General features: G+C 42.4%; 1 protein-coding gene across 13 annotated transcripts in view; it reads left to right on the top strand.

The window, feature by feature from the left end:
- The window catches only part of PKHD1 (PKHD1 ciliary IPT domain containing fibrocystin/polyductin), a 270672-nt gene that overhangs the window by 14956 nt on the left and 234009 nt on the right, over nt 1-21707 (top strand). For 10 of the 13 annotated variants that reach the window (XR_008576501.1, XR_008576500.1, XM_054821415.1 and 7 more), the window contains exons 8-25: nt 23-94; nt 1306-1370; nt 1997-2036; nt 2623-2693; nt 4575-4676; nt 4992-5087; nt 6214-6349; nt 7190-7304; nt 8095-8370; nt 9703-9792; nt 10535-10628; nt 12320-12462; nt 13359-13489; nt 14489-14673; nt 15055-15193; nt 17737-17891; nt 19174-19358; nt 20380-20502. Coding sequence is in view for 11 of the 13 variants with exons in the window: in XM_054821415.1 (XP_054677390.1) it covers nt 23-94; nt 1306-1370; nt 1997-2036; nt 2623-2693; nt 4575-4676; nt 4992-5087; nt 6214-6349; nt 7190-7304; nt 8095-8370; nt 9703-9792; nt 10535-10628; nt 12320-12462; nt 13359-13489; nt 14489-14673; nt 15055-15193; nt 17737-17891; nt 19174-19358; nt 20380-20502 (2218 nt within the window). In the remaining 2 variants the exon portion in view is untranslated. Of the gene's footprint in view, nt 1-22; nt 95-1305; nt 1371-1996; nt 2037-2622; nt 2694-4574; nt 4677-4991; nt 5088-6213; nt 6350-7189; nt 7305-8094; nt 8371-9702; nt 9793-10534; nt 10629-12319; nt 12463-13358; nt 13490-14488; nt 14674-15054; nt 15194-17736; nt 17892-19173; nt 19359-20379; nt 20503-21707 lie in introns of those variants that run through there. The other 3 variants (XM_054821417.1, XM_054821419.1, XM_054821426.1) reach the window with 3 other exon arrangements.

Genomic DNA, 21707 nt, shown 5'->3' on the forward strand with positions numbered 1-21707 from the left:
CCCTGTTTAATTTTTTGCCTAGACCTGCTATCCTTATGGCAGAAGATGGATGGACCAGTCTCTGCTCTTTTGCTGACAGGCGAGCTGGAAGCATGTCAGTTCTTGATTTACCTTTGGTTTGTGTTGGTGCAAGGGCTCAGCACAGCTTGTGCACAAAAAAAATTTCTTGGCTTTTGAAGGACCTCTTCTGCTTTGCCTTAAGATGGAGAGGGACCATGGAGAGTTGACCATGTGGTCTGTGACGGGGTGGGTGAGGGCTGCTGTTTCTGTGGCTCTAGCTATAACCAGGCAGGACCAGAGATGATACACTATGCTCTGGCCATGTTTGTTCAACTGGCTACACTCCAAAACAGGGTAGCCATTTCCAAGCTGCCTAATGACTCTGGTCAATGCATTGTCTTCAGTCTTATATAGATACTAATTTGAAAGGTGGATTAGCTGACCTGAGCCCAAACTGGGCAAATAGAGCTCTCAAAATTTAACAGCATAAGCAGACAGGCTCTGGTGCCTGGGCCCCAGTATTGTCCATTTATTGGTATTAATGTATTCTTGTCTTTTGTAAATTGCAGGAGACCCTTTAGATTGCTGGCTCTCGCACTCTGTCGAATTACAGGCAAAAAAAAAAATGAACTCTGCAGCAGCATTTCTTTTATGAATGATGCACTTTGGTGCCTGGAAAAGGGAGGCTGCTTTTACAGGGAACAAGGGGAAAAGCCTGCTCCTGCAGAAGACAGTGCTAAGACTCCTGGGGTCCTCAGCAGGTCCTCTTATTGCACTGTAAAATTCCTCTTGCCTCCCAGGAGGGGGACTTGTATGCAGATGTGAGTTGATGGGACTTGCTTTGTTCCATGGCTCCAGAAGGTTGATGTAATGCCAGTGTGTCTAGTTTAATTGCTACCGGCTCCTACTTACGGATTAGGGACATGCAGAGGTGCAAGTAGAGGGGAAACGCTTTTGTCCTATTCACTCTCACCCTGTGCCCAGGCTTGTGTCCCCTCAAGTCTTGCTTCAAATGGGGATTCATAAGGTCACCGGCAGGATCACCTGCTGGTAACAAGAGTAAAGGAGCAAATCTGGAGTGCTGGGTGTTGCTGGTAGGATTCCTCCAAAGCTGCTGAGCTCCTGATGGTGAGTGGGGAGATGGGTTGTTCCTCTCCTGCCTCACCTGTTTCTCCCCTTTATTTCCAAAGGGAGCCAAGTGTGACTAGCTCAGATGTGTAAGTCTATGTCTTTGGTTAGATGATTCTCACTGTATTTTGCTCTGTTTGCTCACAAGGCTTAGCAAAGTCCTTTGTCTCTCCACAGCTACCCTATTCGGGTGGAGGATGGACTGGGGACCCTGCAGTGCCGGGTGGAAGGGAACCACATAGGTTGGTGAAAAGAGGGGGAAAAAGCAAGGATTTGTTCCTGCAGCTCCAGAGGGCTGAGGGAGGGTGTCCATCACGCATTCCTGCTCTGTCTCTGGTTAGGAATTTGTCTCAGGGTTGAGTTCAGAAAACCTGCTTCATGTCAAGGCTTACCACAGTTCAACGCAGCCGCTGCAGTGATCTGCATCCTCTACACAGCCTTGGAGAAAACGAAGTGCAATGCTCAAGGGAAACCATGATAGATGATGTGAACATTGCTGACTGCAACAATGTGGTTTGGGGTCTTTGCTCGATTACCTCCCCCCCCCCCCTTCTTGTATGTGATGAAGCTTCCCTTTACTGGTCTGTTATTAGAGAGGAATAAGTTGGATGCCCACTTCTATTCATGGTCTCTCTAGCAGGTTGGATTCCTTTCATTTTTTTTAATCTCAGCGCTCTGAAGCAACTTCTGATTTCTTTCCAAGGCTTTGTCTGAGCAGCAAGCTTCCTGCTTGGGAAAGATGATCACAGTTATACTGTTGTAAGGAAAGTGTATGGAAGAGGAGAATCAGGCCCAAGATGCCTGGACAAGGTTTGGTAGGAGCCATCCATGCTTCTGCTATAAAGCATATTACTTTTCTCTCCTCCAGGGTCCCACAATGTTAGCTTCTCGGTGTTTAACAAAGGAAAGTGAGTAAAAGAATCTTTTCCTGTCTTTTTTTTTTTTTTTTTTGTGGTTTTGCATGGGGACAGAGCTGAATTTGAGTCCAAGATAAGTGCATGATGTTTTTACTGAACCTTATGTTTCATTGTTTATAAATGAGGTTTTTGCTGTCTTGAGATGATGATCATCAGATTGGGAATGAAAAGGGAGAATGTTTCTCCTTCCAAAGCATCTCCACTTTGGGGTTTTAATACTTTAGCTTCAGTGCCCAAAGCATAAGTCATTTGCTAAACCTAGCTGAATAAAATCCTTCCATCTCACTTTTAACTCTTCATTCAAATGGGAAAGAATTTAGCCAGAAAAGGAGGTGAAAATGAGTTTTGACAGTGTCAAAACCATACTTTACAATAGGACAGTACTTCTAATAAAACATTTCAGCCATATAATGGAGTCTCTTCAATCAATGCCTCAGTGTGCTGGAGAAAGGTGTTGCTGGTCCTTGTAGAAGTGTTCCGCTGTTCCTCTGGAGAGCAAGGGTCCAGCTCTGCCAAAAGAAGGTCTACTTTAATTTAAATGGCCAACGGTGTCTCAAGCATTTTCTCTCTCTTGCAGGTCAGCAGTACACAAAGGTGCTTGGCTCATCAGTGCCAAACAGGAGCTTTTCTTGTATCAAACACATTCAGGTATAAATGCATTGTACTGATCCACCTCACTCCCTGCACTGTCTTTTGGCAGCCCCAGCGGGTCTAAGAAAAGACCTCTCACTGTTGCTCTTCCCAAGGATGTAATTCTGCTGCGTCCTCGTTTTGGGTGTGCTGCTCCCCTAGCATGGGCTTGACTACACAAAAAGCTGCAGATCAAAAATTTCGGGAAGACCAGATTTACGTGCTAAGGCTGGGTGTGCTGCCATGGGCTATATCGTACAACCCCGGTTTTCCTCGGACAGGGTTATGTTTGAACTCTATTTTGGGCAGCCTAACCTGAGACAGTCAGCCAGAGAACAGCAGTATGGTAGGATTTGGGATGATGTTGCTTTATTGTTCCTTTTCTTGTCATATGAGTTGTAGACTTGAGATGTTGCATCTAGAAAAACCTTTTCCCCTTAAAGCACACTGTATTTAGTAAGGGTGAGATTTTAGAAATGCAGGTCTCAAGATGAGATGGACCTCACATCAGCTACAAGGAGATGATCTTCAGCCACTCAAAAAACTGAGTTCTGGATAAATGGTGAATGGCAGGTTATTGCACCATTAGTTAAAAAAAATATAATAATTAAGGTACATAACAATAATAACCTGCATGTGATATTTCCAGCTATACTGCAGACAGTGAAATCCTGAGCACCCACTCAAGATTATGGTCATGGGAAAATAGTTTCCAAGATTCAACAAAGCCACATGCCCAACAGCCGAAGTAGGGGATCAGGAACTGCAGAGAACTGGGCAGCCTTTGAACTTAATCAGAGGTTGCATAAAGCTGAAAGACCACTGGGTTCACCTCCACAGGTCCCCAGTAAGGTCTCATTAAGTTTTTGTGGTTAAGTTGGCTGAAATTAGTACAAGGATGCACTATTTTCTTATGAGTTGTATCTGAGAAGCTTGGTTCAAGAGATAACAAAAGCTTTTTTTTTTTTTTTTTTTTAGAACATAGTATATACATGTCTGCATTTTGTATCTTGTTTACAGCATACAGCTTGTTTCACCTATAAATTCAAATAACTTTGTAAAGCAGGGTAATTTTCTGTCAAATTTTATTAACAAATTAAGGCACAGTAAAATGGAATAACGCTGAATGGAGTTGGCTATTGGCAGAGAAACCAGCAGAAAACAGATCTGCCAGATCTATCTAGTAGACGGTACCACACTTGACAGTAACCAATATTGTAAAAGTAAAGTTTAAATATCAGATAAATTAAGAAAAAAATGCAGATCTGGACAAACTTCCCTCATCTTTTTATTTGTCTTTTTTCAGAACTATAAAAGTATAATTGTGTGGTTAAACTAGGACATCTGAGTGCAAAGTCAGTAAATGGCATCAAAGAGAAAAATAGATTTCCGGTATGGAAGGGCATGACTATAACAGGGAAAATCCTGAAAGATTCTTTTGGTCATGATGTGTACAGTCAGATGTTCAGCCTGAAGCCTAAGGGACAATTGGAAAGTGTGGTAACGCCTAAACCTACAGGCTAAATTGAGAAGTGAGTCAGACAAGGTCAAAAGGATTAAACCGGTTTTAATTCCACCTCTTTTTGCAGGGCTCCTCAATAGCGCAGAATATACCGGTTTGCAATCTGAGCGTGACAGATGCAGACACTGCTAAGTAAGAGTGCGAGCATTACAGTGTTTCTCCTGTCACGCGGCCAAGTTATCCATGTTGTTCATTCCTGGCGTAATCCCAGCGGCTGCCAAAAAACCCCGGGAAGGATCAGTGAGATGCCTGTTTCATTCACAGGAGCCTGCTCTGGCTGGAAAGAGTACAAGTGCAGTGCTGGCTGTGACAGAAATAGGGCTGGGATTAACCTTTCCAACGCTCGTTTTCAGATTCCCCTTTTCCTTCCTCTCTAGAAATAGCCTCTGTGTTCCCAGCTGGTGGGAGTCTCGGAGGAGGGACTGATCTCACTGTTGTGGGGGATTTCTTTGAGGAGCCAGTGCAGGTCACTGCTGCAGGTAAGAGGAGAAATGTGTTAAATGTTTGGGGGTTTTTTCGTTTGTTTGGTTGGTTTTTTTTCAACACTGTGGTCATGGCCCTGACCACAAATCCTGACCGATGTTCATGGATACTAGCGTGGGAGTTGTAGGACTCACCATCAGGAAGTCCAGTTATTCTGACTGTGGGCATGAATCATTTTGCTTGCTTGAAAGTACGAACCTTGACTTTTAGCAAAGTGTTGACCCCTTCTGGAAACAAGATGGGTTCATGCTGCAGCTCAGCTGTGTTTCCAAGTCTCACACAGCACATTTGTCTTCTTTTCCTGCTGCCAGGTGTCCCCTGTAAAGTCAAGCACGTCTCTCCCCAGCAAATCAGATGCACCACTGAGCCTGTCGGCAAGGGCAGGAGGCTTGGTGCCCCCCAGCCAGGTATGGTATTCAAATAACAGAATGTCCAAAGAAGCAAGCACACATGGAAATGGAGGGCACAAATAATTTGGTGATGAATGCAATCAAGAAACAGGGCTTTCCAAAATGCTGTCTACTTCAACATCAAACCAGTTTCTCCTAGGTTTGATAGGGATGAGGGCCACGATGATGATCAGAGGGCTGGAGCACCTCTCCTGTGAAGACAGGCTGAGAGAGTTGGGGCTGTTCAGCCTGGAGAAGAGAAGTCTCCAGGGAGACTTTACAGCACCTTCCAGTACCTAAAGGTGCCTACAAGAAAGCTGGGGAGGGACTGTTTACAAGGGCATGGAGTGATAGGACAAGGGGTAATGGCCTTAAGCTGAAGGAGAGGAGATTGAGACGAGATCTGAGGCAGAAATTTTTCCCTGTGAGGGTGCTGAGGCCCTGGCACAGGTTGCCCAGAGAAGCTGTGGCTGCCCCTGGCTCCCTGGCAGTGTTCAAGGCCAGGTTGGATGGGGCTCTGAACAACCTGATCTAGTTGAAGATGTCCCTGCTCATTGCACGGGAATTGGACTAGATGATCTTTAAAAGGTCCCTTCCAACCCAAACCATTCTGAGATTCTATAGCAAGGAAAGACAAGGTGGAGGGCTCAGCCCACCATTTACAGACAGGCGATGGTAGGAGGAAGGTCAGTGTGGTGTGTAGGGCTGTGGAAAATAGAGAATAAAAATGTATAGATAATATTTAGAGGAAGGACTGCTGAACTAGAGCTACCACAGAGGCTTCTGGGGACACTGCTTGAGTGGAGTCTTGCAGTAGGAAATTACTGTGCGTAAAACGAGGCTTAGCTCATTTTGACTGTGGTTTATCTCAGTAACTTTTCCTGCAAGAGCAGACATATGAGCTTGGTTGGATGCTCTGCTCTCTGCAGATTTTTGTTCTTTCTGGTGGAGGATTTCAAGGTAGAACAAATTTCCTAAAGCAAGACCTGTATTCTGCATTGTACTGCAAAAAAGACCCACAAACAGAGCCAATTTATCGTTAAAATTTTCTGTTCTGGCCTGCCTCCTTACACCACCGAGTCTAGCGTGTGCTCTGGGATTTTTGTTGGCTGCTACTGAGAATGCTTTTATTTTAACTTTCTAGGAAACAGAGGGCTTCTCTTTGAAGTTTGGGATGATGCCTCTGATCTGACAGAAGCGGGTCCTGGATATAGATGGCAGTTTGTACCTAATGCCAGTTCCCCAGTAAGATTCCTGTCTGGGGCAAAGAAGTCCTTCAGGTACCCAGTGATCTTAAAAAGAGATGAAGCCATGGCAATCACCTTTAGCAATGTAAGGTGTAGTAATAACACCTGACAGATCTTTATAGCAGAGGCTTGCTGCATAGCTCCTATAAATCAAAGCAAACCCTCTGCTCCAAGGTCCTTTTGAAGCTCAAAATATGCAGTGAAGTGTTTTATTTTTCCTCCTTTTGCTTTCGCTCAGTATTTCTGCTCTACCTGGCCTAGATGTGGTGAAGTACCACAAAAGAAATTAGGAGAAATAGAAGGAGCTCCAGAGGCTGTCTTGGGCTGGAGCTCCAGCCAGATGTGGAGGGCCAGATCCTCAGCAGATGTTGGCAGCTGCAGTGCATGTGGAGTTAATGGAAATAAATTTATTTGCTCCAAGCTGTGAAAATATCTGAACTGTGTTGGTGTCCATTGCCTCTTCAGATACACCCTCTGAAAGCTGTGCAATGTGCATGAATGTTTTCATTTTTCTATCACTTGTCTGTTTTTCTCAGTTGATCTTGTGTGTGATTTTGAGCCTTTTCCTGCCTGTTCAGGGTTAAGACTTTGCTTGAGAAGAAACACACAAAAAAGTGTCCAACACCACCACCATACTTTTTTCATGGAGCTCTTTTTTTCCTTTTTGAAAAATTCTGTGAAGCATAAAAAACATTTAATGTGAAAATGGGTCGTTTTGAGGTTCCTTCAGTTTAAAAAAAGTCTGATTTTTTTGTTATAACTTGGTCTCAGGGTCTTTCCTTGTTACTCAATGTACGTGTGAAGGTGGGGTGTGGGGCTGGGCATTTTTGCAGTAACTCTTTTGTATATTACGGATGTTCTGCTTTTGCTTAGCTCCAGGCTTCGTGGATTTTTTGTGGCTCCTCAGACCAACAATTACACCTTCTGGATTCAGGCAGATGGTCAGGCATCTCTCTACTTAAGTTTGTCCCAAGATCCAGAACATAAGGTATTACCCTTGGCAGAGGAAAAAATGACATCAGGATAGGAAATGGTTTTAATTAAGATCCTAACAAGTGGGAATTTCCCCAGTGTGAATTATTTGCCCTTATTATGAATCTGTTGCAGAGTGAAATCTGTATGGTTATACTTGATGGCACTATCAGCCACTCAGCTCATGAAAAACTCACTCTTGCAACCAGAGTCTTTGAACATCTTTTCCAGAAGACCTTTCTGTTAGTTCAGCACATCACCATCATTAACAATCCGTGCAAGGGCACCTGGAGGCTTGCTGCCTGGCTTCCTCAGTTTACCTCCCTTTTTGTCTGTTGAAACATTGATCCTTCCCGTTGTAAAGGCGAGAGGATGCTATAAATAGAGGCAATCTATTTCTCTGGGCTATTCTTAAGCCTAGTAACTGAACAGGGCTAGAAAAAATACATATAAAAAAAGTAGCTTTACTGGTCTAATGGTAACATACTACATCTCAGAAGGCTGTAGACATAGTTCTTTCTTTTGTATATGGAGGATATGAGGTGTAAAACCGAAGTCATCCATGAAAATTTGCATGGGGAACTGTTATTAAAGTTAGGGTAAGCCACAAGAATTATCTTCATGGTATTGAACCCTAAACCAAAGCTCATTGAGATGATGGCTTTTTCCTGTATAACAAGAAAGAATGTGTCAACCATCACCCCACTGTTATCAGCACAAGTCTGGGTTTTTTTTGAGCTGTGGTATTGGACAAAATGTCTTTTGGGGCTGGAGAAATGTCTCTGATTTGACTGATCTGGACACAGGTGAGAATAGCTTCTCTCCCTGCCGGCAATTCGGAGTGGTCTGAGAACTGGGTGAAGAGCTGGAGTGAGCGCTGGCAGCCAAAATCCCAGAAATTTGAGCTAACTGCTGGTTCGAGGTACTACCTGGAAGCACTGCATCATGGAAAAGCACCCAGCAATGGGATGAGAGTTGGAGTCCAGATACATAACACGTGGCTGAATCCCCACGTGGTAAACAACTACTACATCGAGAGACACGAAATTCGGGCTCATGCTTTGCGGCTTCCAGAAGTGCAGGTCAGTGTTGTGTGCCTGACCCTGGGAGCTGGACTAGCCCTGATTCAGTTGGCATGGATGGCAGCAAATCCTAATTGTAAAGGCCTTGTTGGTGCTAGACGTGAAAGTGTGTTCCCACCTTGTTGTTCCCCTGCTAAGGTAGTTGATGAGAATAGCATCGTGAGCTGAAGGTGTTTGTTGCTTTTAAACACATTGGTGGACATATATAAACCCTATGGTTGCATTATAATCTGCTCATGTCTTATTGTAAGCAATGCTGACACCCTCAGGTTTTATCTCACTCATTAACGCCTTACCTTGTTAACTAATGCTAATTAATACAAGTTTGGCATAGTTTTTATTTCCCCTCCTTAGTGACAGCACACTCAGTGTGTATTATCTGATTGTCCTAGTTTTGGCCGAGAGACTGTTAATTTTCTTTCTAATAGCTGGTATAGTGCTGTTTTGGATTTAGCATGAGAATAATGTTGATAACACACTGATGTTTTAACTTGTTGCTAGGTAGTTGTAGTATCTACACTAAGGACTTTTCAGCTTCCCATGCCCTGCCAGATGTACAAGAAGCTGGGACAGCACAGCCAGGACAGCTGACCCCAGACTGGCCAAACATGGTTTTTTACATATAAATATATTTATATATAACATTATGCTCTGTATATAAGTGGGAAAGCTAGCCAGGAGGCGGGTTTGCTGCTCGGGAACAAAGTGAGCATCGGGGTGGTGGTTTTTTCCGCAGGTGGTGAGCAATCGCATTTGTGCATCACTTGTTTTATATATCTTATATATAAGATAATAATTCTCTTCCTTTGTTATCCTATTAAATTGTCTTTATCTCAATACATGAGGGTTTTTTCCATTCTTCTCCCCATCCCACTGGAGTTGGGGGGTGTGAGCGAGCGGCTGTGTGGTGCTCAATTACCAGCTGGGGTTAAACTACGACACTGGTCAACCCTACATTGCAATCAGATTATAGCACTTCATCAAGCTGAAAGTTTCTCAGTGATGAGGGAACTTTTTCCTGGTGGTTAAACCCCACAGCTGCAGGTCAGGGGCTTTAGGGACCATTTGTGGCTATCAGCATGTTTGCACAGGTCCTGTACCCCTTGTGCTCCTCTTAATCTATGAATGGGAGCCCAAGGCTTGTGTCAGGAGAGACCGTGGAGGACAAGAGCAGTTTAAGAGTAGCTGAAGGGACTTTGATTTACAGAGGCTTAAAAAGGCAAAAAGCTGGCTGTAAAATCCTCCTTGGTAGAAGATACCAGGTTTGAAGTCTGTGAGTCTCATGCAGCTCGTACCTGTTTTCATTTATTTATTTGCTTCTTTGCTTGCCAGATGTTGACTGTGACTGGTACAGGGTGTTTCAGTATCTCCTGGAATAACATATTGCACAGAATGATCCCCACAAATGCTACAGCTCACCAGGTAGGTGTCAGTAAACACAGACACCCAGTCCTTTGGTGTGTAATTGATGGAGTTCTGGTACTTGGCAGTAATTAAACGTTGGGCCTGGAAGCCGAGATAAATTTTACATGATGTTGGAGTGATTTTTGCTACTGGGAGTGTCTCGCAGTGGGATTTTTTGGGGACCTGGCTCCCAGGTATATTCTAAGCATATCACAGCATCTGATCTTGGCCTGTCATATCTGCAATGAAGTGTGTGGTATCTCCAGGAATCAGACCCTTGGACTTCTATAGGACCAAATGTGTGGTGCATGGCTCTTGCTTTAGGCAGGAGCTCTAATCTGGCTTCAAAATCCCACAGTCTCTTGATGCAGTAGCTGGTGACTGTCAAAACTACCCTGGGTGATATCTCCATGATAGTTGTTGGACATCTAGTCAACACAGCTGGTGGAGCCTGGAGGAGCATGCAGGTGTCCAGGCTGTGATATAGCTTATGTAAGAAATCTGCACCTTTCTGAGGAGGCTGCTGGACACCTAAAGGATGCCTTACACCCCTGAAGGGTATCAAACTGGGAATTTTATGTTCTGTGTTGTAGAGAATAAAATTCAACTCTATTTGGTGACCTGCTCGTTCAGAGCTGCCTTGCCACTGGTCATTAGCTGATGAAAAGTGCAGTGATGACTCGGTGTTGAAGCTCCCTGCTGAAATGAGCCAGACACTGTTTTACTGTGACTGCTTTTCATGTTCTTAATTTTTTTAAAGGTGCAAACAGCAATAGAGGAACTTCTTTCAATAGGATGTGAAACTGAGCCAAGTTCTGCTAAGATCCTTTTCCGTGATGGCTTTGAGAAAGAAGGTAGTGATCTGTGACAAATAAGCAATATTTACTGAGAGAGTTGATTTTCTTTTATGAAATAAATGTACTTCAAACTTTTAATGACAGTAAATCTACACTTTTAATGGGTTGAAGTACATACATTTATGTTTCTTAGCTAATTTTTATTTGGATGTATTCTGATGGGGGAGTTTATGAAACTAATATTAAAACTAACATGACTAATGTATTAATGAGAGATACCGTGTGTAATACATTGCATGACTTAGTCATATTGCAACATAGTTATCAAAGTAGGTAATATGTTTTGGTTGTTAGAAATGTTAGGAGTAGAGACAAAAAAATCCAAGTTTTGGGGCATGTGAAATTATTCATGTTTCAATATGTCTGCTGGGGAAGCAAACCCGGTGTAGCCCATAGCTACAGCTCAAACGGCTGATTCTGACTCCGGAGGTCTTTGCTTTCAGTGTTTCTTGATGACTGAAAGTGAAACAGTGCAAGTATCTATGGTATACTTGACTGGCCAGGCAAGGTGTAAAACTTCAATTGCTTTCGTTTAAAAAAAAAAAAAAAAAAAAAAAAAGTGATAATTGTTTTCTACATGAAGGCATTGTGCACATCGGAAAGTTGCTGTATTTTATATATCTGACAGCAATAAAAAATATACTAATCCTATGCCAAAAAGTAGGTGATTGCCTTGAGACCTTGTATCACATCCTCATCTTCGTTATGGACAGAGAACAAGCCCCAGCCAGTAATATGTATATTTGGTGATTCATTCCTCCAAGTGGAGGAAAGCAATTAATTAACTTAATTGTGGAGGGCAGGAAGCTTTAGGCAAAAAATGGAAATAGCAGTTGGACATTGCCAATCTAATTACGTGATCCCAAATCTACAATTCTCACGACAAAAAAGAGGAAAAATGACCTAAAAGCCAATGATGGTTCAACAGTACAGTGAGAAGAATTTGATACATAACAAATAGAACAAAGGAGAACTTGAATTTTCATTGATGATTGTAAAATGTAGAAAATATTAAGACAGCAGAATAATGGTGAAATTGTGGTGAACAAATGCCAGAAAAGTAAAAGAACATCCACACACATTCAGACCTAAGGTCCATCTAGCCCAGTGTCCTGTCTTCAGGAGAAGCCAAAATGGATGCCTAGGGAAGAGTAAAAGCTGGATGACTGTGTATAAAAATTCATCCTTAATTCTCTCCAAATATGAAGTATTTTCAGCTCAATTAATTTCCTGAGTGTGATATTATTTTTTTTAATTTAGCTACCTTCAATGGCTCTCCCTTCCCTGTATGTACATAGTCTCCCCTTGAACACAGCTAAGCTACTACATTCATAGTTTCTTCCAGTGAAGATTCCAACAAGTCCAACACCTGTTGTGGAAAGAACCACAACTACCTCCTTTTGATTTTTTTTTTAATTTTTTTTTTCCCCCTGAACTCTATTAACTTCATTTGGCAGGCTTTATTTTTCTTACTGCAAGAAAAGTTGAATAGTCAGTACTTACTGATGGAAGAAAGTATCTTATGTACTAGAAACAGAAGAAATTCTAGCAGTTTTTCAGCAGCATGGTTGATAGACCAATGGAACAAACATAGCAAAGGGGGAGGTGGATTCACTGTTGCTTAGTACATAATTTTCCAGCTTTGGAGTGGTTTTTTGGTTGTTTTTTTTTTTTTTTAAATCTGTCAGATATGAAGGACTTCATTTCCGCAGAACGTGTTGTCAGTGGTACAGAGCCTTTCTGTGGGAGGTTCAGCATTCGCAGACCAAGCCAGCTGGTGAACGCTTCCCCATCAACTCTACCAAGATATGATCTTACCAAATACACACATGTAAGTGACTGCTCTTGAGCAGGTTGCACTGGGGTTTGAATATTCAGAGCCAAATCAGCATTATAAAATCAGCTGGTCTGTTTAGATTTCTAGGTACATAAAGATTCATGTCTTTGGACTATGCTTGTGGAAAGAGCAGAGTGTCTTTGGTTGACTGGGTGGATAGTTTGAGATCCCTGAGACATGGGTATTGTTTAACATGTCTGGCTGCTCTCTTCTCCTGGGGATGCAACCCCTGCTGAGGGAAAGGAAAAGGCGGGATGGTCTTGGAAAAAGATGGAAGATGCAGGAAATATTGCTTCTTGACAAAAGCAAAAAAACCTTGTTATTTGGGAGTCTGCTCTGGCTAATTTCCTGCTCATCTTCTACATCTGCTTTTAATAGGAATAAGGTCTTGATATCAACCCTATCACCCTTTCTTTGCTATCAGGGGAAGGCAAATAGTTGAGCACTGAAAGAAAGGAAGAAAGAGGGAGAAACCATCACCAAGGACTCCTGTAGTCCTTCCAGATTCCTCCTAATTCCCTTTCACAGACCTCTTCCAGTCCCACTTCCCCACCTGACACCCATCCCAAACCTTGTACCTTGCAAATCTTTCAAACTCCTCCAGACTCCTTTCCTCCCTCCCTCCCAGACACTTGAAATATTTGTTGGTGCTTCCCAGCTATGTTCTGCTCAAAACCTTACTGAAGCCTAAGAGGTCAGTTTCAGGCGATGTGGTGGCATACAGGTCGCCTGGAGTGCACCATCTCCTCTAGGTATTATTCAAGGCAATTTGCTGACCTTGAGCAAAATATTTCTTTACTAATGTTAATCAGAATATATCTTCTACAGACATTACTCATAAACTACCCGCTTTGATTTGTGAACGTTTTTTTTTCTCCCCATTTTTGCAGGTATGTTTTGCACATAAAGGCCATATGAGCAATGTCTTTCACATCTCAGTGACCTACACCAATGTGTCTTTATATTCAGTGAAGAGGAACTTCACCTGTCTGTGGGATTTCAATGAAAGTGACTCTAAAAGGTATCCAGACACTTCTAGTTTCCAGAGATTACACTTTCCATAATGAGAAGGTGTACCAGGAAAAATGACAGAAGTTCTTATTTGTATAGGAACAAATTGTCAGCTGGGGTAAGCTGACACATGCTCTGTCCTTGCAGAGGCATTCCCAGAACATGCTTCTGTTCTTTTTGAGTATTTACTGAGTAAATTTGCATGTTTCTTGTTATATGCATTATCTCACCTTAGTAATGCACAGATGGAGAGTTTGTTCACTCTGGTAAACACACCAGAAGGTTTCTGAGGACATTAATTTCCCTGTTTATTTGGCAACAGTCAGTGGATTTTCTGCAGTGAGATGGAGAGATGAATTGATTTCCCCCACCCAGGAACCTCATGAGATCATTGGTACACAAAGTTTGAAAATTGGTGTAGTCTTTGATTTTCTTTATTCACTTAGAATTACATGGGTAGAAGACATTTGGTGTTAGATGTAAAGCTTGGGGCGGGCAGACTAAAAAATCCAGAGTGTCTGAAGAACTTCAGGAAGTGAAGTTGGCAGCTTGGGTATCTGTAAGGTTGTAAGAGAGGTGAGCATGCATGCCTGGAAGGGGTTGGGATTAAACTGCTACATGGTGGAGAGAGCTGGGAGCCTTGAGCAACTATCTGGTATTCCCAAGGGGCCTGAACTCTGAATTCACCCCTGTTGAGGTCACTGATGCTATCGTAGTGTTTTGCCAAAAATAGAGCAGCGGTAGTCATTCCCACATCCCACTCTTGTGATGCAGAGGAGGACACCTAAGCACAGACCTAAAACTTTGTTTCTCACTATGGGGAGCCTAACAGAGACATGTAGAGAGTGATCACAAGCCATTAAGCAAGTGGCTTGTGTTATGAGTAAATAATGGTAGTAATAACAGCAGTACCTGATGTTACCTGAAAGCTTCACAAAGCACCTCAAAAATCGGTTATTGCCACTACCTCACAGCAAAAGAGAGCTTGCACATCCTTGGTGTCTTCCAGCTGGACATTTACCTGCACTGACCTCTGGAAGGGGTGTGTGAATCTCTCCACGCTTCTCCAGGACCTCCCTGCCAACACCCCGGTGTTTGTACATCAGATAGACTTGCTGAGCCCTGTGCTGCACAAGGAAACATCTGGGTCATTTTACCTTGATGAAGTCATCATTGCAGACAGAGCTGTGACTGGTAAAGGAATCTGTGTTTTTCTTTTCTGTTAATGTTGTTGTCTTTCCAGGACACTCCATTAAAACCTTTAATGATAGGACTGGTTGAAACATTTTCAAAGTGAAAGGGCATTTCACAACAGGCACGAAAATAACTTTGTTTTCTTGAACTTATATTTTTTTGTGTGTGAAAACAATCAAGCAGGAATTGCCAAATGTCAACACTCTTGGTTTATTTGAAAACATGTTTCTACGAATGTAACTCTTGTATGGTCTTGCCCAGACAAAACCAAACAAAAAAACCCCAAGCAGATATGTTTCCAGCTATGAAATCAAAATAAACTGGGCATAGTGACGGCTCTTCTCCTTGCTCTAATCAATGTTTGTGGTCTTTTTCTTTTAGTTTCTCAGAGACATCCAAAACCACCTTGGCCAGGTGGGAGAATAGTTGAAGCAGTATCTGTGGTGGGGTCTTCTCCAACTTACAATGTGTCCTGGATGGTGTCTGGCTGTGGTGCAAGTCTGCCCCTTCTCTCTCCAAGGTAGGGACAGTGAGTAGATCATCTCAATACCCTGTAATACCTCTTGCAGTTGCCCCTGACATGTCTGGAACTGGTTGTCATCTAAGACAGGACATGAGGGACAGTGGAGTATAAGACTGCAGCTTGGCAATCCCAGTGCTTTCACTGGCGTATTCTCCTCCAGGCGTTTCAAATGGGCAGTTGAACAGTCTGAACGACTGTTTAGACTACTGAATCCTGCACAGATGTTTGTACTCAGTAGATGGGCTTCAGTTCTAAATTAAGATTCTTAAATTCACTCTCAGCACGTGAGCGGTTTGAGCTTTGCTCACCATATAGGATCTTGAACATACAGTGTAAACACCTTAGTGAAGGTATCTGATTCTGGTATTGAAGTTCCATTGTACAAGTGGGATTTAGTTGCTGAACCAGAGGTGCTTAACATGTTTCAGCTAACCTGGGCTGTAATATATGCATGAGCCATGAAGATATGATGTAGAACTAGAAGGACGTTTAAGCCCTTCTGGAACAGTGGATGAGAGGTCAGCCAGAGATGCTCCCATAACACCTTTAATGACACCAGTTACCATGCTAGGCAATGGATGTCCACCTTATGTGTCCTTATTTACTGAGATAGCTTCTATTCTGGAAGTCCCGACAATGAGAGAGATCAGTGTGCAACATTAAAGGGCTATACTGGCAGAAAATAAGTCCTGTAAAAGTTGGATTCTATCCAGTTGAGTCAACAAGGACCAGATGGGAATTAGAGGGAGAAGCTGGAACAATATATTTTCTTCTCTGAAGCAGCCAGCTGTTAGTTTGGCTCAGTTATTTCACTCAGAGTGACTTGACCAGGAATCCGCAGGAAACATCCTTTCAGAAGAAGGTGAACCTCAGCCTGCTACAACTTAATTGGTTTCTTACCTTATGACCTCTCCTCTTTTACGCAAATGCGAAGCAATGTGTCATTAGGTTTGAGTGCTTTAAAGACAGCTAGATTCTCCTTTAAGAGGTAACTAAGATCTGAAAAAAGTATGTCTGGTTCCCAGAACAGCCTAGTCCTTGCATTTCCTGGTGAAACCCAAGGCTTTGGTGAATTCATCAATCACCTGTTGGGGTTCAAAGACATAGTCCAAGTCAGCACAAAGGAAAAGACTGCTGCAATCCAGTTTATATCTCTATTTTTCCAACATGATAGCTGCTCAGCAGCAGCTCAGATTACTGTCCTGCAAAGCCCAAGTCTAAGAAGCCATTTGGTAAAACATTTAAAACACGGTTCAGACCTAGCTGTTTTGTAGAAGTCAACTCAGCTAGCGCAGCATAGAAGAATTTGGCTTGTGGCAGTCTCTCCTTGAAAAGCACATTTAATTGCCAGTGTCAAATGTAGCATTTTGAGATGAACCACCAATGGTAAAGGCAAGGATGAGGATACAGGAGGATATTTGTGAGATTTAATATGCATAAACAGAGGTGTAACTAACAGGAAGAGGGAAATTTCTACTCTTGTGTGTAGCCTTAACAAGACTGACACTGGAATGCTACTTACAGCTCTGATGGCCACATTTTTCAAAGGGATTTAGAAAAACTGGGGTAGGGGTGGGGGTGAGGAAGCCCTGAGCATGAATATGAAGCTGAAGAAGATGCCTAGGAGAGAGAGATTTAAGAAGCTCTGTTTAGCTTATAAAAAGAAGATTAAGAGATGGATTCATCACAATACCTCTCACCAGGAAAAAAAGGTGCTTGTCACTAGTGGGCTTCTCCATCTCACAAAGGAAGATGTAAGAGAAACCAGTGTGTGATGCTGAAGCCAGGAAAACTGAAAAAAGAAATCAGTGCACGCTTTAAAAATGGATGGACTGATCACTGTCTTTGGATATCTTCAAAACAAAGCTGGCTTTCCCTTAACTGAGCATGTGCTGTGCTTTATTCTAATACAATTTGCCACGGTTGTACAGGAATATTAGCTAAAATCTGATGTACTGGCTGCACATCAGACAAGAAGGCTCAGTGATCCTTTTGGTTGTGTATTCTCAAAATTTGCTTTGCAGAAGCCACGGTTGTGCTGTCTTCAGCTGTTATCCAGACACTTAACCACATGGTGGCATCATTGTACCACAGAGAGTCTCTTGTTCCTTTGAAAAACAGACTTTTAGTGGCAAGGGAGAAAATATTTTAAGTTTTAGAAATTAGGCTTTGGATGAACTCTAATATGAAATATTAGTGTAATTCAGGAGAGTTAAGATTTTGATAGACTCGAGGAGACTACAGGATGAAGTAGGAAAGATTTTTGCTTTGTAGCTGCTGTCCAGGCTGCATTGAGTTGGTTCTTTAAAAACCCCAGTACTGGGGTAAGACTTGCTTGTGCTTGGTGCTGTATGAACCCATGTTTATGTAGGTATAAGCTGGGAGTATTCAATTCCATTTGAGCTCTGAATGCGTTCTCCTTAGGTCCTTCAAGAGTGTTGTTCCCATAGGTGTCCCTCTGGTGCTGGCTGACAGGAGGGTGTCAGGAGTTGGGAGTCTTGACTGCTAATGCCTTCATGTGAACCCTCTCTGTCACACAGAGGTGCTTTGCTTGCAGAGGGCTCTAAGGAGTATGGCCTCCTGTACATCTCCACGGAGGATGTGAGAGTCAGCCTCACCATTCAGAGACTGCAAAAGTCATCCCCACCTATTGGAGGGACCTTCCGCATCCACTTGGCCAATACAGTGATATCAGGTAAGAGAAGATGTAAGTACAGGTCCTGGATTTCCTTTGCAGGAAGCCAAGTGAATAAGAGATAATATTGAACCTTGGAAATGCTCGGGGTACAGGCTGGCAAGTTAAACTCGTTGTGATAGTTGTTAGATCTTTGCACTTAACGTCCTTCAAGACAGGAGTTAAGGATTAGCAGGGCAGTATTTCTAGATGTTAGGTATGGGGTTGTTCCAAAATGCATATAGACAGTATGAGATATTTGCCTTAATGTTAAAGAACTTTGGATCAGATCCTGAATTGGGAGTTTGCATCCCAAGGTTTCATTATGCTGATGTTTCTCCAGCATGTGTACTTTTGGTCTTCTTGTATGACAAGACCCTTGCAGGTTACCAAGAAATTAATTCTCTTCTAGGACTACCAGGATTGGTAATTGGTTTGCAGATACCACAAAAGCATTTGTGCATGGAAGTGCTTGACTTGAATTAGTCACCCTTTAGATGTGCTAGGTTTTCTTGTGTTTGGTTTAAATAATCAAAGAGTCTTAGAATGAAAGTGAGCAAGTTAATCTGAGCAAGGCCAATGATAAAGTTCTTGACTGAGGAACTGGTGACTCAGTTATAAAGTCAAATAATAAAATAGGAAAATGCAGCCTTAGAATATTTGTGAAATAACTCTTCTCTCCATGTTATCAATTCAGATTTTCCTACAATGGCTGAAGATTGTCTCTATAGTGCCCTGCTTTGAACATCATATTTTAAAAATGTACTCCACTCCTCTTGCCTTGTTCCCAGGTCTTGTGCTTTCCTCTCTGTCTTACGAAATGGTTTAGAGAGATTTATTGTATCTTCAGCTTTGAATGACTATGTATTTATGTCAAAAGAAATTAAACATAATTTGCATTTATTTGGAATTGAACTCTACAAAGTTGTCTTGAGAGGCTGACGCCCCCCATACCCTTCTCACCTAGGAAGTTTCTGACCTTTCTATTTTGAAGGAACATGACACGCACACTGAAATATCATATCTCCCAAAAACGTAGGTTGCATGTAAAGAAAAGTATTACTTAAACAAAATTCCTGATGTTTCCAAATGGAGAGACATTTCTAGGTTTTCTAGTCTATTAAATAGTGCAGATCTTTTGGCATTTGGGACCCGGTAAATTTCCCTTTGCTACTTTTTGGCAGTTAGACATTTGAATCGCAACAGCCTCACACTAATGATGAAACATCTTTCTTTTCTAGGAGTAGGTAGCTGTGCTCTCCTAGGGCTGAGGATATCCACTTTTTTCTAATGTCTTTTGCAGATGTTTCAGTGCACATCTCTGCCCACCATCTCCGCAAGCTTTTGCAAGACAACGTAGATAACTCTACAGCCCCATACTTCAACACCAGTGACTTCATCGTGACTAAAGACTCAAACTCATGCTATGAAAGCATCTGGACACTGACTTGGAAAACAAAAACTGGGGACCTGCCCAATGTTATCAATGTATAGTAATTTCTTTTACTAACATCCACTTTGAACCCTGTTCAATGTCTTTGGCCTTAGCTAATTCATTCTCCCAGCATTTGTTTTTACACAGACACCTGTGGGACCTTAAGCTAAGTGTCTTCCTGTTAGGAATAGCAGTTTACGCAAATTACAGATTAGATGATTAAAAAAAGCAGCTATAATTACAGGAGGAGAAATTACATCTTCAGAATCTGTGCTTCAAAATGAGGAGGCTAGAATGTATTTTCTGTGCTTTGTTGCAGTTCTGCAGAATAAAGGGACTGCTATACTGAAGTGAAAGCTATTATAATCACATTAATATTTCAGTACAGTAACTGAAGCTTAGTACAGGTTTGTCGTATCATTTATGGGCCAATAAGGTCTTTTTCTGAGAGCTATTCTGTATGGGTTCATATCTGGTTCTTATAAGGTTCAGTACACACTCTCCTAAGATTTATAGTTTAAGTTTTGCTTCAAGTAGAAAGGTCTTTTTTGGATAAGGACTCACTGAGCTGCTTCCTTCCCCAAAAGAAAAACTATTTATTTGTGTATCCAGCTTCTAAAAGTGTAAAATTATTTTTGATGAGGCAATGAGTTCTCATGCACAAGACATTGGCCTGGATGGTGAAAAAAGCTTGAGCTGCATCTTCAGCTGTAGCACAGGCCCTTATTCCAGGCAAAGTCATGTCTTTGAGAAGCAGATGTTCCAAGCTCTTTCCATGCCTAATTCCAAATGCTATTACTGAGTATTAGAAGTTTATTTGCAGATCTGGCTCCTGAATCTCTTTGCCTCAGTTTCTTGTCTGCAAGGCGAGGGTGGGAGCAGGGAGGTGGTGTGAAGTCTTGGATAATGAAGATTTAGACCTGGAGGTAGGAGTTATGGAAGAATCTTGAGAAAAGGTTTCCAGGGGTTATTTGCTGCCTTGTAAAGACTCTGTATGAACTTTGGGGGATGGTTTTAATTTAAAATCACAGGATGGAAAAGGATGAGAAGCTTAAATTCTTTGTTCTTTGCCAGGTCTCTGCTGAAAACCTCACTGGTCTGAAGCCAACTGTTTCTAGTCGTGTGGTTTATGATGGAGGTGTGTTTATTGGGCCAATATTCGGGGACATGCTTGCTACCTTCAATAATAAAACACAGGTGAGATGTGCTGTCATGCTTCCTATTGATTCACCTGGTTTGTGTAGACCCAGGAGTCTCACAATTACTCAGGTACCTACTTCTGCTACTAAATCCTTTCAAAAATGGACTGTTCTTTGCTTTGCCACAAATCGGTCAGATTCTGCTCCCTGGTTTGTGGAGCAGGACTTTCCCTCAAGACCTGCTGCAGGTGGGAAGAATGGTCATCATGGGTGATGGAAGACTATTTATTTCTTTTGAGGCTGTGGCCAAGTCTGACGTCGTCTCTGGACTCCCACCCTTGGTGGGTCCTATGGTGCTGTCCACTAAACTTGAGAATGACACTCAGTTCATCTGCAGTGTTCCAGCTGTTACTGATGGCCAAAATAAATGAGATGGTGGCTGTGGTACTTATCTGTGAATTAGACAAGTTCCTTAGCCTCTGTGGATCTCAATTCTTCATGTGTGAAAAGGGAGCAAGGAGGGCTTCCTGGTTGAATGAGTCTGCTGGATGGACAAATGTGTTGCAAACTCTGCTCTCAGATGTTGCAGAGCAGTGTGCATTGCTGGCTTTGCTTCCAGTGAAGACTGATGGGCACTGCAGTGATAACAGGGTGATGCTGGATGTGCTCGAAGCCTGGCTGTGCAGCACTTGGGGCTAGGTCATCCTGCTTTTTTGGTGAGCCTGTTCCTGAGACATGAGGACTGTCCTGCTTCCAGTGGCTCAACGACCTAAGATATCTCTGCCATCTGTGGTGCAGACATACCCTCAAATAGACCAAATGAAACAACAGTAGCAGCGGATTTTATCTTTGGTTTTGAAGATTTATTCTGGCTTGCTGCTGGCAACAAGTGTAAAAGTGTCCCTCTAATTGTGTCTCTATTCAAGCAGAGTACTTTGCAACCCCGTGCTCCTTGTGTTTCTTGGAGATGGTCTACTTTTGCTTTTTGCAGGCATTAGTGTATCCTCCTGGCACACCCTTAATACCTGGGAGAGAGATGAAGAGGAGCTCTCCTATGCCCTATGCTTTGCAAGTTGACTATTCTGAGATAACAAGATCTCAGAAGAGATATCTCTTGATATCTCTTACTAGATATCAAGGTCACAGCCCAGCTTTCTTGTTTCATCATGAACAACAAGGGGAAAAAAAAATATTGAGGGCTGCATGGTGAAAAGAAACATTCTAGGATTCATTCTAATTAGTCCTACAGGGTGCTTTAAACAT

This window comes from Grus americana, chromosome 3 (assembly GCF_028858705.1).
Source record: "Grus americana isolate bGruAme1 chromosome 3, bGruAme1.mat, whole genome shotgun sequence".
In the NCBI taxonomy this organism is placed as follows: domain Eukaryota; kingdom Metazoa; phylum Chordata; class Aves; order Gruiformes; family Gruidae; genus Grus; species Grus americana.